Source organism: Microtus oregoni, unplaced genomic scaffold (genome assembly GCF_018167655.1).
Source record: "Microtus oregoni isolate MIOR12 unplaced genomic scaffold, Mior012 000011F_ref0000422, whole genome shotgun sequence".
NCBI classification, from domain to species: Eukaryota; Metazoa; Chordata; class Mammalia; order Rodentia; family Cricetidae; genus Microtus; species Microtus oregoni.
In genome coordinates, this window is record NW_024543070.1 from 28,765,895 (window position 1) to 28,780,891 (window position 14,997).

At 40.5% G+C, this 14,997-nt stretch overlaps 1 protein-coding gene across 2 annotated transcripts in view; it reads right to left on the bottom strand.

Moving 5' to 3' along the window:
• Nucleotides 1-14,997, bottom strand: part of LOC121453400 (elongator complex protein 2-like) — a 42,194-nt gene that overhangs the window by 17,063 nt on the left and 10,134 nt on the right. The window contains exons 4-11 of one of the 2 annotated variants that reach the window (XM_041660147.1): nt 8,168-8,321; nt 7,712-7,789; nt 5,969-6,033; nt 5,694-5,760; nt 4,958-5,101; nt 3,635-3,730; nt 1,338-1,438; nt 1,011-1,142 (exon numbers count right to left, since the gene is read on the bottom strand). In XM_041660147.1, coding sequence (XP_041516081.1) covers nt 1,011-1,142; nt 1,338-1,438; nt 3,635-3,730; nt 4,958-5,101; nt 5,694-5,760; nt 5,969-6,033; nt 7,712-7,789; nt 8,168-8,321 — 837 coding nt within the window. The remainder of the gene's footprint in view (nt 1-1,010; nt 1,143-1,337; nt 1,439-3,634; nt 3,731-4,957; nt 5,102-5,693; nt 5,761-5,968; nt 6,034-7,711; nt 7,790-8,167; nt 8,322-14,997) is intronic. The other variant, XM_041660148.1, reaches the window with a different exon arrangement.

The following is a 14,997-nucleotide window of genomic DNA, read 5'->3' on the forward strand; positions in this document are numbered from 1 at the left end:
GCCTGGTCTACAGAGCTAGTTCCAGGACAGGCTCCAAAGCCGCAGAGAAACCCTGTCTTGAAAAACCAAAAAAAAAAAAGAAAAAAAAAAAAGAAAAAAAATCAACTCTCTACCCCACACATGGTAAATACTATGCATAAGCACAGTGAAATTGTTTTCAGATTTGGGGGCCTTCTCCCTCATCTAGTGTTTTCCTTCTGCAAACACCCTCAAAGAGTCTGAGTTAAGGAAACAGAATTCACCTTAAAAAAATTGTTCTAAACTAACATTGTCATAGATTTATTGGTTGTTTTAACTGTGGAAATAATCTTAAAGGCTAAGTTCAAATGAAGGCCGTAAGACTAAGTCTTCAATAAAACAAGAAGTTAAAACCTCAGAGGTGATTATTTCAAAGGCCATAAACTAAAAGTGATGCAAATCCATGAATATGTACTTTAGAAAGGAAGCTACTAGGTTAGTGAGATGACTCAACAAATAGGGACACTGGTCACAAAGCCTGATGACCTAAACTTCATCCCCAAGACCCACATGGTATAAGGAGAAAGTTGTGTCTATGTTGTCTTCTACCCTTTACACTTATACACCAACACATACACAAAATAAAAATATGTAAAATATATTTTTAAAAGGAAGCTATCTGATACACACTCAAAATATCCAAGTCACATTTCACTCAATACTCTTATTTAATTTACTTATTAAATTTAAAACTTAGGTAGCATTCAGACTGACTTTCATCTGGACACAATGGGAGGTAAGGGCAGACAACCCAGGGTCTCACATAAACTAGACTAATGCCACAGAGCCACATTTCAGTCCCACATGAATAACATCTGGGCATCATTCAGTACTGTCACACTACTGGACAACTCTGCATTTTCCTTCCTAGAAAAGCCCAAACTTCTAACTTGGTTTAAATACCACAACCTATCTTTAGAAAGGGAAGTCATCTCTGCTTAAATGTGTCTACTGGGAAAGCACAAGTCAGCAAGGAGTCCATATGCTCATACTGGGTTTACTGTACTCTGCTTCCAAAGGTGCAGTGCTCCATGGAATGCATGCGCGATGATCATGGTCCCATTCTCTCCAAACTGGCAATCATAAAACCCCAGGGTATTTCCACCTACTTCACCTACTCGAACCTACACAAGAACAGAAAAACAGTTATCAATCAACAGGTCCAATTCTCACACTAGAGAAGCAGTCCAGAGACGAAGTTATAGCTCATTTAATGTATACAAAGAGAGAAAATTTACAGCTCTAGGAATATAGATTTGGGGTGGATATACTGACTTTAAAAAGCTCCATTTTGTATTGCTTAAATATCCACACCTTACCTGTTCTAGCCAAATCCCTGACTCTTCATCTGGAGCCCAGAGAATCATGGTCTTGTCCATGGAGGCAGACAGCAGTCTCACTGGCTGCTGCAGAATACCATCTACAGAGCAAAAACCATCAACAAGCGGAGTCTGAGTCTGACTGAACAAAACAGAAAGGCGCATAGCACTGATGGCAACAGCAAAGGTGTGCAAATCCAGATGTGAGAACCCACACCTATAACCTCAGCACTTAAAGCACAACTGCTTTAAGGTCAAGACCAGCCCAGGAACCAGTCTCCAAAACTGTACAAACAGCCATAAGATCTACCTTTAACATAAACAAGTTGTGATAGATTCAGACAATGGAGTATTATAGAGTAATAAGCTAGCAACATGAACCAACATATTTATATGTCTAAATATGTACATGTATAATGAAAAATGGTGTGTACATATCAGTACTAAGTTTTGTCAATGACAACAATGGTGTCCATCACTACATAAACATGAAATTCAAGTTCAATAAACATGCCTAGGTCTGACAGGCATTGAACTTAGCACTGTGTCTCTACAGAAGAATGGAGGAAAGCTTCAAAGTTCTTGAACTACAGAAAAGCTGGAGGTTTTCTAATACAAAAATTTTAAGTAATATATATTTTTAAACATAAATTTGTTTTACTATTTTGAATTATGTCTGTATTTACATCTCTATGTGAGTATGTACAGTGGTGTCTGATCCCTCTATAGTTGGGAGTTAACAGTTGATAGTGAACTGACATGGGTGCTGGGGACTGTCCGGGTCCTCTGCAAAAGCCATCTCTCCAGGCCCTTTCTGAACATTTTAACTATGTATTATAGATGTATGTGTGAGGGCATCTGCTCACCTGTATGGGCAGATTTATGCTGTGCATGCAGAGGTCATTAAAGAGCATTAGATTCCCCGGAATTACAAGTCTTTATGAACTGCCTGACATGGGTCCTGGGAACCAGCTCGGGTCTCTGTAAGAGCAGGGGGTACTCTAAGAACTGATCCATCCCTCCAGCCTCTGATACCGACTCCCCACCTCTTTCTTTGAAGGCCAAACAAAGAGCTTCATTCGAGCATGGAAATGTGAAATTAGTGATTCCACTTTGACTTTCTCTATCTTTGACTTGGTCTTGGTGTAAGTGCTCAGTCAAAAAAAAGGCTTCCTCTTCTTTATTTACTTAAAGATTTTTAATTATGTGTCTATGTGTATAAGTGCAAGCACCCTTAAAATCCAAAGAAGGTGTCAAATAGCTCTCTCAAGTCCCTCTTTTTCTTATTTTTACTGGTAGAAACACAGCTTCAAATGAGCAAAAATGAGTGTATAGTCTTTCTTCCTTTTTATTTTGTGTATACATGTGTGTATTTGAAATAAGGTGTTGTTATTCAAGATGGATTAGCCTTGATCTTGTAATCCTCCTATCTCAGACTCCTGACGGCTAGAATTACCACTATATATTACCATGCTCACCTCTTTCTTTTCTACTGAAATGGGACTTTACTATGTAGTTCAGCCTGGTTACAAACTCACAATCCCCTTTCCCCAGCCTCTCTAGTGGTGAGATTACATGTGTGTACCATCATACTCACCAATATTTTTTTTTTAGTTTTGAACTAAACTTGAGCTGCTAGAAAGGAAACAGTAAATCGCACAGCTTGTTTGCCCTCAGCTACAGAGCTGGGAGAAAGCAGGTACAGGCATCTGTTAATGACAACAGAGCACATGGGTCAGGAGATGGAGAGGGGATGGGCTGGGAAGAGAGAAATCACTAGACAAGGCTAGATGGCATACATTGGAGCTGGCTACAAAAGATAAAATGATGAAGACACTGTGGCAAATGTGTTCAACCCAAGAGCTGAGCGGTGGTCGGTGGTCATCTGCGCATCAATGACTCCTGTTCCTAAGGACAAGAACTAGCCGTATACTAGCAGCAGTCTGAGGGTAACCCTGCCCCTCCAGAGACAGAGGTTAAAGGCAAAAGAAACAAGGGAAAGGTGTTTCTCACAAATACCATCTCCCATTATCACCACTTCCACACTTCCAAGAGTGAGGGTCCAGTATGGAATCACTTAGGAACTTTAAAGAAACACAACTGGTCAGCCTGCCTGAGTACAAGTTTCAGTGGAGCTGCTGTCGGTACGGTAATTACACAGGCCAGCTTACAAACGCCTCACGTTCATGAACTTCAGGTATACCCAAAGCAATCCTCCAGTCAGCTGTAATACTGTTTATAAGTAAAACACGGTTACATTTAATCCTGGAAGCAAGAGCTCTCTACTTCCCTCCTACCTTTGTAGAATGGAGGCTGCCAATGAACTGCGTTTACCCAGTTCTCATGTCCAGCCAGCAGGGTCTCCAGGGCCATTGCACACGTGATGCTAGTATCTACAACAGAAGCGACAGACACCCTTTCCTCACAGCTCTTTTAAAAGGAACACTTGCAGAATCAAATCTGTTGTGTAATGGCAAGAAATTAGAACAAAACATAATAATCCAGATTCAGCAAAAAGAACAAGAATTCTAAACTTCATTAACCTCACCCACTAAAAAAAGAGCTAAAAATGAATTTTCCCCTACATTTTTCTCTATGTGGGCATGAGTAAATATTAAAGAATATATTTTACTATTTGAAATATTCCTGAAAAGGCTGTTACATAGCGATTAAAAAGCAAAACCACACATTTACATTTTGAAACATCACACATACAATTTATATCAGCTCAAAAATCAGGCCTGCGAGTGTAGTTCAGTCACTATTGCCTAGCACACGCAAACCCTGAGTTAATTTCCAGCACAACTGAAAATACATACACCCTCCCCGCCCCCGCAAAAAAAAAAAAAAAAAGTAGTATTAAAGCAAAACCAAGGGCTGGGGCTTTAACTCAGTTGAGAGAATGAGTGTGTCCAGCACAGCCAGTTTGACATTAACAGGACAATGTGGTGCAGTTCTCCAATACAACAACATCTAGAAGGTATAAGGAGGAGGAGGTTCAAGAGTCAAGGAGGCCAACCTGGAATACATGATACCCTGTGTTAAGTAAACAGAAAAACAAAAAACCAAACAAATAAGTAACACAAGCAGGAGAGTCAGCCTCCTTGTTTATTTACTTGATAACTATCAACTTTTTAAAAAATTTAGCATAAATGAATAAAGAAAGCTAAATTCATATTACAGGCTTTAAAAACAAAGAAATGAAAACTTTCATATTTTGGCCTAGCTATATCTCCAATAGGATCTATGAGTGGCAAGCCAGTCTATTACAACATTATAAGAAAATCTGGATTACATATGACACTCAAATGTAAAGAAAGAATTTAGCTTGTCTCTTATGAACGTACTCCACAGGACCAGAATCCACACTAGGCTTTTAGGTCTTCCGAGGCTATGCTTGCAACATCTCACAGATTAAGTCACTGGTAAACAGTAGGCATAACGTTCAACAGTTAAAAAGACCTGACTAACACAGTTTATAGAAGGGTTTCAAACATGAAAAATAATAGATCTCACATAAAAATAAAAGACTAACCTTCACACAGATGTGTGGAGACCCAGACAAATAAAACAGCTAGCAGAGCTGAGTATGTCACAACAAACACGTCACTGTTACCCACCTCCATGTCGTACAGTGAAAGTACTTTCCTTCATTCTCACAGTTCTTAAGTTTCCTTCATTTTTCAAAAGCGGTGGTTTCCTATACAGTCTCCATATTCTTATCATGCAATCCTGTGAACAGCTCGCTAGGAAAAGGTCACTACCTATTTAGAAAATACATTACTTTTTAAAACAGTGTTATGTAGTAAATTTAGGTATAAGACTTTTTCATCTATGATGTGTATATTTCTAGATCCAAAAATATTAGACTTTGCTTCCTTATCCTTCATTTATTTGGCTGGAATTCATTTTTAATGGCATTAGCAAAAATATATACACAATGTTAATAAATATGTATATAACAACAGGTGGTTCTCTATAGCAAGGCCACAAAGTTCTAGAAAGAATTCTTCAAGAACATCTACATACAAATAAGACAAGTACTGTCATCTTGTAAATATCAGTTTACTCCATTCTTCACCACCCAATCAATAGCTAACAAGAGTTAAGAATCCCCTTTTCTGAGCCAGAGAAATGATGGCTCAGTGGGCAATGGTACCTGCCACCGAGCCTCAGTGAGTGTGATCTTGGGATTTGAAAGGAAACCCTGTTCCTGCTCCCCAGTGCTGTCTTCTAATCTCCAGATGCATGCTTAGCAACTTAAGTCTCTTTTCTGACTGGGACAGTAGACAATGTAACACAAAGAAAACAAATCTGTCCCTGCCATGCACACTTCTAGTAAAATCTCATACTGACCAAAGGTTGCCCACTCTGCTCCTCTTATCCAGTCATCATGTCCAATGAGAGAAAGCACTTTCTGAAACTAGGAAGAAGAGGGTCAGTGAGGTATGTGATACCTCAGTGACTAGTTGGCCTAGTCACTATCTTCAAGCCGTTTAAACGTTCACAAGATAGAACAGCACTGAAAACACTGAACAGCTGGAATTTTGCAACTATTTTAAAATTTCTACATTAAGATGCATTGCTAAGCAAAACACAATTCTAGTTTCTTAATAAAAAACATTAGTTACCTGGCCATCCCGTTGAACAGCTATGTGAACTTTGCAGTCATCAGCACCACACGACAACACCGGGACTGGGAAGGAAAACAGGCATGGCTGTGAGTACTGCAGCTATGATCACTGGGTGAAGAAACTAACTTCTGCTCCCCACACCATCACACAAATCAGCTGAAAGGGTCCAACCTGTCCCCAGGAATAAAGGGACACTCTACACAGTTCTAATCAGCGGTTATGGCAAGTACTGAGACAGTGCGCCCAATCTGAGCACTATGACAGAAGGAGAGTGAAAGACAGTGCAAGTGAAGAGCAAGGAGACTGAGGAGAAGGCTTCAATCCCTAGGACCCACATAAAAAAAGCCAGATGTGGTGTTGTGCATCTGTAATCCCAGCACTTCCTCGGCAAGATGAGAGGCAGACAGAAGAACTAGCAGAAAGTTGCAGGCCACCTACCCTAGAATACATGAAGTATATAAACAAGAGAGCCCTTGCCTCAGAGTGCACAGACAAAAGCACTCCCAAAAGTTGTCCCCTAACCAAAATAAATTTCAAGAAAAAACAAGTAAGGTGCATTTCTGCAATACTAGCCAGTGGACCAAGGGGAAAAAACCGTTAGCCTAGCTGAATACTGAAGACCCTCTAAGCCCAGCATCAGCTGCTACCTAAGTATCTTTACATGTGTTTTCTGACTTCAAGGATTTTACATTTGGCTTAAGAATGAATTAAATGTTAAAATAAAAGAGCACATAATCAAATATAGGAACTTTGAGATAACTGAAAGGTATGTGTTGCAAAACTAACCTCACTTCCCAGCCCCCTTTGCATAACATGGAACCAGAGCTCCAGCTCTTGCCATAGAGGACAGAGAGCAGGAGAGGCTAGAGTTTCCTGGCTATGCCTCTAGCAGCAGGGCCTGTCCCCCAGGTAAAGGAGGAGGTAAAGAGAATCACTGACCCATCAACTGTCATTTCTGTGGCTAAAGAAAACGGGAAGCCAAACTAAACTCACCATGCAGGACATGAAGAGTTCTCATCTTGAGAAGCTCACACAGTTAAGTACCTTTCAACTTAGCCCAATCAAAGAACTACTTTCTCCAAATTGTATTTATATACATCCATGAAAAATTCAATGAGCAGCAATAGCAATTTTGCAATGTATTACATCAATAAAATCTCAGCTACCAAAATTTCTAATAGTTGCCCTAATTTTATGAGCTAGACTTTGTTTTTTTTTTAATATTTATTTACTTATTATATATACAATATTCAGTTTGTGTGTATGCCTGCAGGCCAGAAGAGGGCACCAGACCTCATTACAGATGGTTGTGAGCCACCATGTGGTTGCTGGGAATTGAACTCAGGACCCTTGGAAGAGCAGGCAGTGCTCTTAACCGCTGAGCCATCTCTCCAGCCCCTAGACTTTGTTTTTGAATACTGTAATAAATGTTACATTACCAACACCTCAGTTTATCTGCTGTAGTTCTGTTTCTGAAACAGAGTCTCAAGTAGTCCAGGCTAGCCTTGAACTCCTGATCCTTCTGCCTTTATCTCCCTTTATCTCAATGCCCAATTTGCTTATTTCGTAAGAGCATTTAGATACAGGGCTTGTGAGTACAGTTCGGTGGTCGAGGGATGTTGAGCATGTGTGAGGTCATCCGCTGGATCACCAATACAAGAGAGACAAATGTAACAGATGCAAAATCAAGGTCCCAAACATTTCTTATGCTGTTCTTTTAATAAATGGGAGGACACTCACCAGTAGTTCCAGGCAAAAGAGAAAGGGAGACAGTCAGAATAGTTGAATCCCCGAAGGTCAAGGTCTGAAGGTATTTTACTAAAAAACAAAAACTCACCATGAACAATCACCCCTGAGCTTATCGACCTAAAGAAGCTGCATGGCATCACTAGTCTAGGGTGTCAGCAAAGAGATGGAGAAGTCAACCCCAGGTCTCGGTGCCTTTGACTAATTAAATGTTGAATTTCAACAAGATCAGAGAAAAAAAAATAGCTCATTTAAAAAGGCTTAGTTGGAATTTACTTAGGCAAATAGTTTTGTTAAGGGATATTTTTGAAAAATCAGAAAAGAAACATTCATATTAGAGTAACACTTCAAAGTTGCTTGAAATGTTGGCACTTACAAGTGCTCTTGTAAGCTGTTAGTCTTTCACAGCTTCTACTTCTTTTACCTAGATTACAAAGCCTCCAAACGTACCTTCTGAGCCCTTTTTAGACCACAGTCGAACTGTGGAATCTGCAGCTGCAGAAGCTATCAGAGAATGCACCACATCAGGTGGCTCACTCACGTAAACAGCGTGCACGGAATAAACAGGTCCTTCATGGCCTTGGAGACGGAATGCTTTTAAAACCTGAATCAGGAAGAATGACACACGTGTTACAAGAACAGAAGAATTATACAGCTGGGCATGGCAGCTCATGCCTGTAATCCTGGAATGCAGGAGCTGATCCAGAGGATCACTGTGAGTGTGAGAACAGCCTGGACTATCAATGAAACTGTCTCCAACTCATGGAATTATAAAAAAAAAAAAGAAAAAAAAAAGAAACTGTCTCGAAGAAGGAAGGTGAGGCTGTAGATAGAACATGATGGCTGTATATTTGTAATCCCAGCACTTGGGAGGCGGAGACAAGAGGGCATTCTCAGCTACGCCATGTTAGAGGCTCTTTCTTTGGTCAGCAGTCCAGGTGCACTGCACACAGAAACACAAGATGGGTACCCAATCCCTAAGATGCTCAGCCTTTTCTCCTGAATCCCCATTCCTTTCATCCTTCTTTCATACCCCGCCTCAGACTGGCCTCATTCTCCCCTCAGTTTGACTGTCCTGCCACTAAGAACTTAGGGAGGCACTGAGGAAGAATCTGGCAAGTCTCTCACTTCAGGTCTCAAAAATTAGAGCTTGCTGACTGAGCTTTCTGTCCCGCCTGGTCCCACAGTCATTCAGTCCCCAAAAAACACAGAAGTCTACATTAACTATAAACTGATTGGCTTATTAGCTCAGGCTTCTTATTAACTCTTTTTTTTTTTTTTTTTTTTTTTTTGATTTTTGAGACAGGGTTTCTCCATAGCTTTTTGGTTCATGTTCTGGAACTAGCTCTTGTATACCAGGCTGGCCTCGAACTCACAGAGATCCGCCTGCCTCTGCCTCCCGAGTGCTGGGATTAAAGGCGTGCACCACCACCGCCCCGCTTCTTACTAACTCTTATATCTTACATCTGAACCCATAATTCTAGTCTGTGTTAGCTATGTGGCTTGGTACCTTTTTTGGTGAGGAAGTCACAGGTTGCTTCCTCTGTGTCTAGATGATGACTGCAGTCTGAAACTTTACTCTTCCCAGAATTCCCCTGTTCTCCTTGCCCCACCTATACTTCCTGTCTGGCTACTGGCCAATCAGCATTTTATTAAAATACAATTGACAGGGTACAGAACATTGTCCCACAGCACTTGCCCCCCCCTTTTGTTTTCAAAACAAGAACTCTAAATCAAATCTCCCTTATTTAGCATTCTTCCTGATCATTATCAGTAACAGCTTGTAACCAACATTCTAAACAAAGGCAAACATTCATAATCTATTTTTTGGGAATGTGGGCGTAGTTTTCTAGGCTACTTCCTGCTGATTGGGGATGTTGATAATCTTATGGGGTCCTAAAGAAATTTTTTCTTTGTTGTTGTTGTTTCGAGACAGGGTTTCTCTGTAGCTTTGGAGCCTGTCCTGGAACTCCCTTTGTAGCCCTCTGCCTCCCAACTGTTGGGATTAAAGGTATGCGCCACTACACCCAACCACTCTCGTTTTTTTCTTTTTTAAGGACTTTATCCTTTTTCTTTTCTCTCCCAAACTTACACATATTTTTAAACACACTGTAAATCACTTAGAGGTTTTCTTCATCTGAATTATCTTTACTATACATCTCTCTTTTTCTGACCGCATTAGTCTTTAATTTGCTAAGCAATATGGCTAGGATTAAAGTCATGACTTTGACGGCTGGATCCAACCCATTTTTTAGCTTTCTGAGAGTCTAGCTTTATGGCAAAGGCACCATGTTTATTTCCACACTTCTATGGCGTTTCAAGGTCCATGCCACCACCAAGAAGAATGCTGTAGGCTATTCAAAAATATCATTTAAGTGTTTTGTGGCAGAAACTCTTAAAAGGGCTGTGAAGTTTTTGCAGCTAAAGTTGAGTCAGGAAGCTTCTCTTAAATGAGACACACTTGCCTCTAGCAAACAGAGCCCACCTGAGAAAATGCTGCTATCAATAAGCCGTGTTTAACTCTATTCTTTTCTGTCTAGAATTACTTCCCAAGCTCTCAGGCTTTATGTGGATGCAGCTGTCCACGTGGTCGCCAATTGTTGACTGATGTTTATGCTCCACCAAGTCACACATCCTGAGCTCATTTAGCCTCCCTGGAATCTTCTGCTAAGACTGGGCCCAGTAGGGGTGTCATTCTGTTCATTCAAATGCAGGTGGTTCCAAAATCCCTTCTCCACATGGCCCTCTAATTCCTGTAGCAGCCAGTAGCTCACATGACATGGTTCCATATCTTACCCATTTCTTTTTTCTGCAGAAGCACCTTTTTCCCAGGGCCCTAAGAAAGAATCCAATTTTCATTTACTCTTTCCCTCTCCATTGTATCCCCAATCTATTTTAACTAACCTATCAATGCCAAAAGCATTTTCTTACACACACTCTCCTTTTCTTCCTGTTTTCCCTATGCTGAGTTAGCAGTGCTATCACATTACTCTTGACATACTGCTTTCCTTAGCAAACTGACTTTCAAATGTTTGCTGAATAAGAACCCCTCCCCTGAAAGCTAAGGACCTCATCCACACTAGGCAGGTGCTCTGCTACGGATCTGTATCCCAGCCCAAACACAACAACAAAAACTTTGAGATAGTGTTTTGCTGTATAGCCTATACTGACCTTAAATTCATACTTCTGCCTCAGCCTGTTGAGTGCTGACAGTACAGGCCTACACCATAAGATCAGCCTAAGAATGAACTCCTAAAGCTAGTACTCAAATACGATCTTCCCTTATTCTCCACTATTTTTGTACATATATACTATCTAGTAACATTTCCTAAACTGTCTCCTCTGAATTCAACGGGATGCTAAGATTTTAAATGGGAATGGCAGGCTCATTTGTGTACTATTTTTCTTACTTTGAATCCTCACCCTTTAAATTTTTCCCAAGACAATCACCCTCCACCTTACAACTCAAAGGCCATCTGTTTGCTGTGGAGGTACAGTAAGTTCACACACCTGGGTATGGAGCACTTTGACTTTTCATTATTCAAGCTCACTAAGCTTTCAAGATAATGTCCTTGACTCATGACCAAGAGGGTCCTGACTTATCTACTTCTGTAGGGTAATGTTCAAAACCAGCACAATAACTTGCTTTACTTTTCTTAATCTTTGCCCAAAACTAGGAACAACTCAACTGTCCATTCAAGAGGCCCATGAACATCACACACTGTGGGGAATACTGCTTACAATTTGAGATCTATATTCACCTGGCAGTAGCTGCCCATTTAATAAACCAAAATGTCTGTCATTATCCAAAACAGAACAGCTCACATAAGATCAGTCTGAATGAGAGATTCACAAAGACAAGTGACAGCACAAGAACATGGAGACAGAAATTAGAATAAGGATACAGGGCCCTGACATGCCGAAGATAAACAATCTCAACTCAGTATGACACCTGTAATTCCAGCCTTCCAGGGGATCATGCCTTTAAGCCAGATTAGGACATACAGTGACACTGTCTCAGGTAATGTGTATGCATATGCATTTATGTATGTTTGTGTAAATGTATGGCAGCATGTGGGGCTGAAGGACAAACTTAGTCCTCATCTTCCACCTGATTTGAGCCTGGGTATCCCTTAGTTGTCTGCCATGATAGAGCACAGGCTAGCTGTCCCAGAGCTTCTGGGCGCTCTCCTGTTTCCATCTTCACTCCACAATAGAAGCTTTGTGATTCCAGGTGAATGCTACCACGCCCAGCCACTATGTGGGTTCTTGAGACTGAAACTCAGGTCCTCCAGCCTGTGTAGCAAGCATTTTACCCACTGCATCTCTGCAGCCCATGTCTCAGAAATATCTTTTTATTAAAAAAGCATATATATAACCTTGGCTACTGTGATGGTTTGAACAGGAATGGCCCCCAAAGTTTGGTCATTAAGAAGTGGCACTACTTGACACAGATTAAAGGATGTGGCTTTGTTGGAGGAAGTGTCAGTAAGGGTGGGCTTTGCTCAAATTAGGCCCAGTGTTTCTCTCTTACTGCTCCTTCTCCAGCACCACGTCAGTCTGTGTACCACCACACTCCCTGCCATGAAGATAGTGGACAAACCTCTGAAACTGTAAGAAGCTCCAATTAAATGCTTTCCTTTATAAGAGTTGCTGTGGTCATGGTGTCTCTTCACAGCAATAAACACTAGTTAAAAGAGCTATATAGTTGACCTAAAAAAAAGATAAAGTATTTGGGCTTCAGATAGTTTTTTCCTAATGTTCTTTTGGAAATTTATCTTACAGTAGATCCAATTTACTTCAAATATTGAGTTTGTAGCATATGCGACCATTTACTTTCCTGTATAACAATTCGATTATGCCCAGTTATTTTCTTTTTTCTTCATATTCTCTCTCTCTCCCCATCCAACTCCTCAAGATTCTTTCCCCCTACCCATCCAACTTCATGTTCTCATTTGTGCAAACCAAAACTGTAAAGCAAAACAAACAAAAAAAACTCAAAACTGTAAAAAAAAAAAAAAAAAGAAAAAAAAATGAGAGGAAGCCCGAGTGACTAATCCACATGGAATCATGCAGAAGCCCAAGCAACCGACCTGCCTGGGAGAAGCAAGCAACCAGACCAGACATGTGACATGTGCATGGCCTCGACCTCAAGGAGTGGGCCTTGGGTCCACACGAACCTAGAGGAGAGATCACTGGAGGCTCTGCTCTGCCTGCACCTGAAGGAGCGCCCAATGGAGTCACAAACCCCCAACTATACCAATTAGAGGAAGAGGGACCCCGTGAAGTACAGGCTCCACCAATACTGACTGGAGGAATTGGTGGTAGATAACAAGGTAAGAATACACTCAACAACATAAAGAGCAATACGATACCACCAGAAACTAGTGGCTCTACAACAGCAAGATCTGAACACCCCAACACAGATGAAGAAGAAAATGACCTTAAAACCAACTTTATGAAAATGATTGAGGTGGTTAAAGAGGAAACAAAAAATTCCCTTAAAAAAGTGGAGGAAAAGACAAACAAAAAATTGGAAGTAATCAACAAATCCCTTAGAGAAAACCAAGAAAAAGCAGTTAAATGAATAAAAATAACTCAAGACTTGAAAACTGAAATAGAGACAATAAAGAAAACACAAACTGAAACTGAGAAAATTCTGGAAAGGAAATTTGGGTAAATCATCAGGAACCACAAATGTAAACATAAACAACAGAATACAAGAGATGGAAGAGAGGATCTAAGGCACTGCTGAAGATACAATAGAGGAAATATATTCACGGGTCAAAGAAAATGTTAAATACAACAAAAGCTTAACACAAAATACCCAAGAAATATGGGACTCTATGAAAAGACCAAACCTAAGAATAATAGGGATAGCTGAGAAGTGGTGGCCCGCGCCTTTAATCCCAGCACTTGAGAGACAGAGACAGGTGTATCTCTGTGAGTTTGATGCCAGCCTTCTACAGAGCAAGTTCTGGAAGCCGGGCGGTGGTGGCGCACACCTTTAATCCCAGCACTCGGGAGGCAGAGGCAGGCGGATCTCTGTGAGTTCGAGACCAGCCTGGGATACAAGAGCTAGTTCCGGGACAGTCTCCAAAAGCTACAGAAGAAACCCTGTCTCAAAAAGCCAAAAAAAAAAAAAAAAAAAGAAAAGAAAAGAAACCCTGTCTCGAAAAACAAAAACAAACAAAAAATACAGAGCAAGTTCCAGGACAGGCTCCAAAGCTACACAGAGAAACCCTGTCTCAAAAAACCAAAAAGAATAACAGGGTTAGAAGAAGAAGAAATCCAACTCAAAGGCACAGAAAATATATTCAACAAAATCATAGAAGAAAACTTTCCCAACTTAAAGAAGTACATGCCTATGAAAATACAAGAAGCTTACAGAACGCCAAATAGACTGGACAAAAAGTCCCCTCACCACATAATAATCAAAACATACAGAATAAAGAAAAAATATTAAGTGCTACAAAGGAAAAAGGCGAAATAACATATAAAGGCAGACCTATCAGAATTACACCCAACTTCTCAATGGAAACAATGAAAGTCAGAAGGTCCTGAACAGGCCTACAGACACTAAGAGACCACAGATGCCAGCCCAGACTACAATACCCACAGCAAAACTTTCAATTACCATATATGGAGAAAACAAGATATTCTGTGACAAAACCAGATTTAAACAATATCTATCCAGCCCTACAGAAAGTACTAGAAGGGCTGGGCGGTGGTGCGCACGCCTTTAATCCCAGCACTCGGGAGGCAGAGGCAGGCAGATCTCTGTGAGTTCGAGACCAGCCTGGTCTACAAGAGCTAGTTCCAGGACAGGCTCCAAAACCAAAAAAAAAAAAAAAAAAGAAAGTACTAGAAGGAAAACTCCAATCCAAGTTACATGTACTAAAACACAGGCAATAGACAGTCTCGCAGCAGCAAATCCCCAAAAGGGAAACAAACGCAATACCACCACCAACAACAAAAACAAAAATAACAGGAACTTGCAATCACTGGTCATTAGTGTTCATTAGTATCAATGGACTCAATTCGTCTATAAAATGACACAGGTTAACAAATTGGATACTAAAATAGAATCCATTCTCTGCTGTATACAAGAAACACACCTTGACCTCAAAGGCATTACCTCAGAATAAAGGGTTGGGAAAAAATTTCCCAATCAAGTGGATCTAAAACAGAAGCGGGTGTAGCTATCCTAATATCTAACAAAATAGACATCAAACTAAAATTGATCAAAAAAGACAAAGAAGGACATTTCATATTAGTCA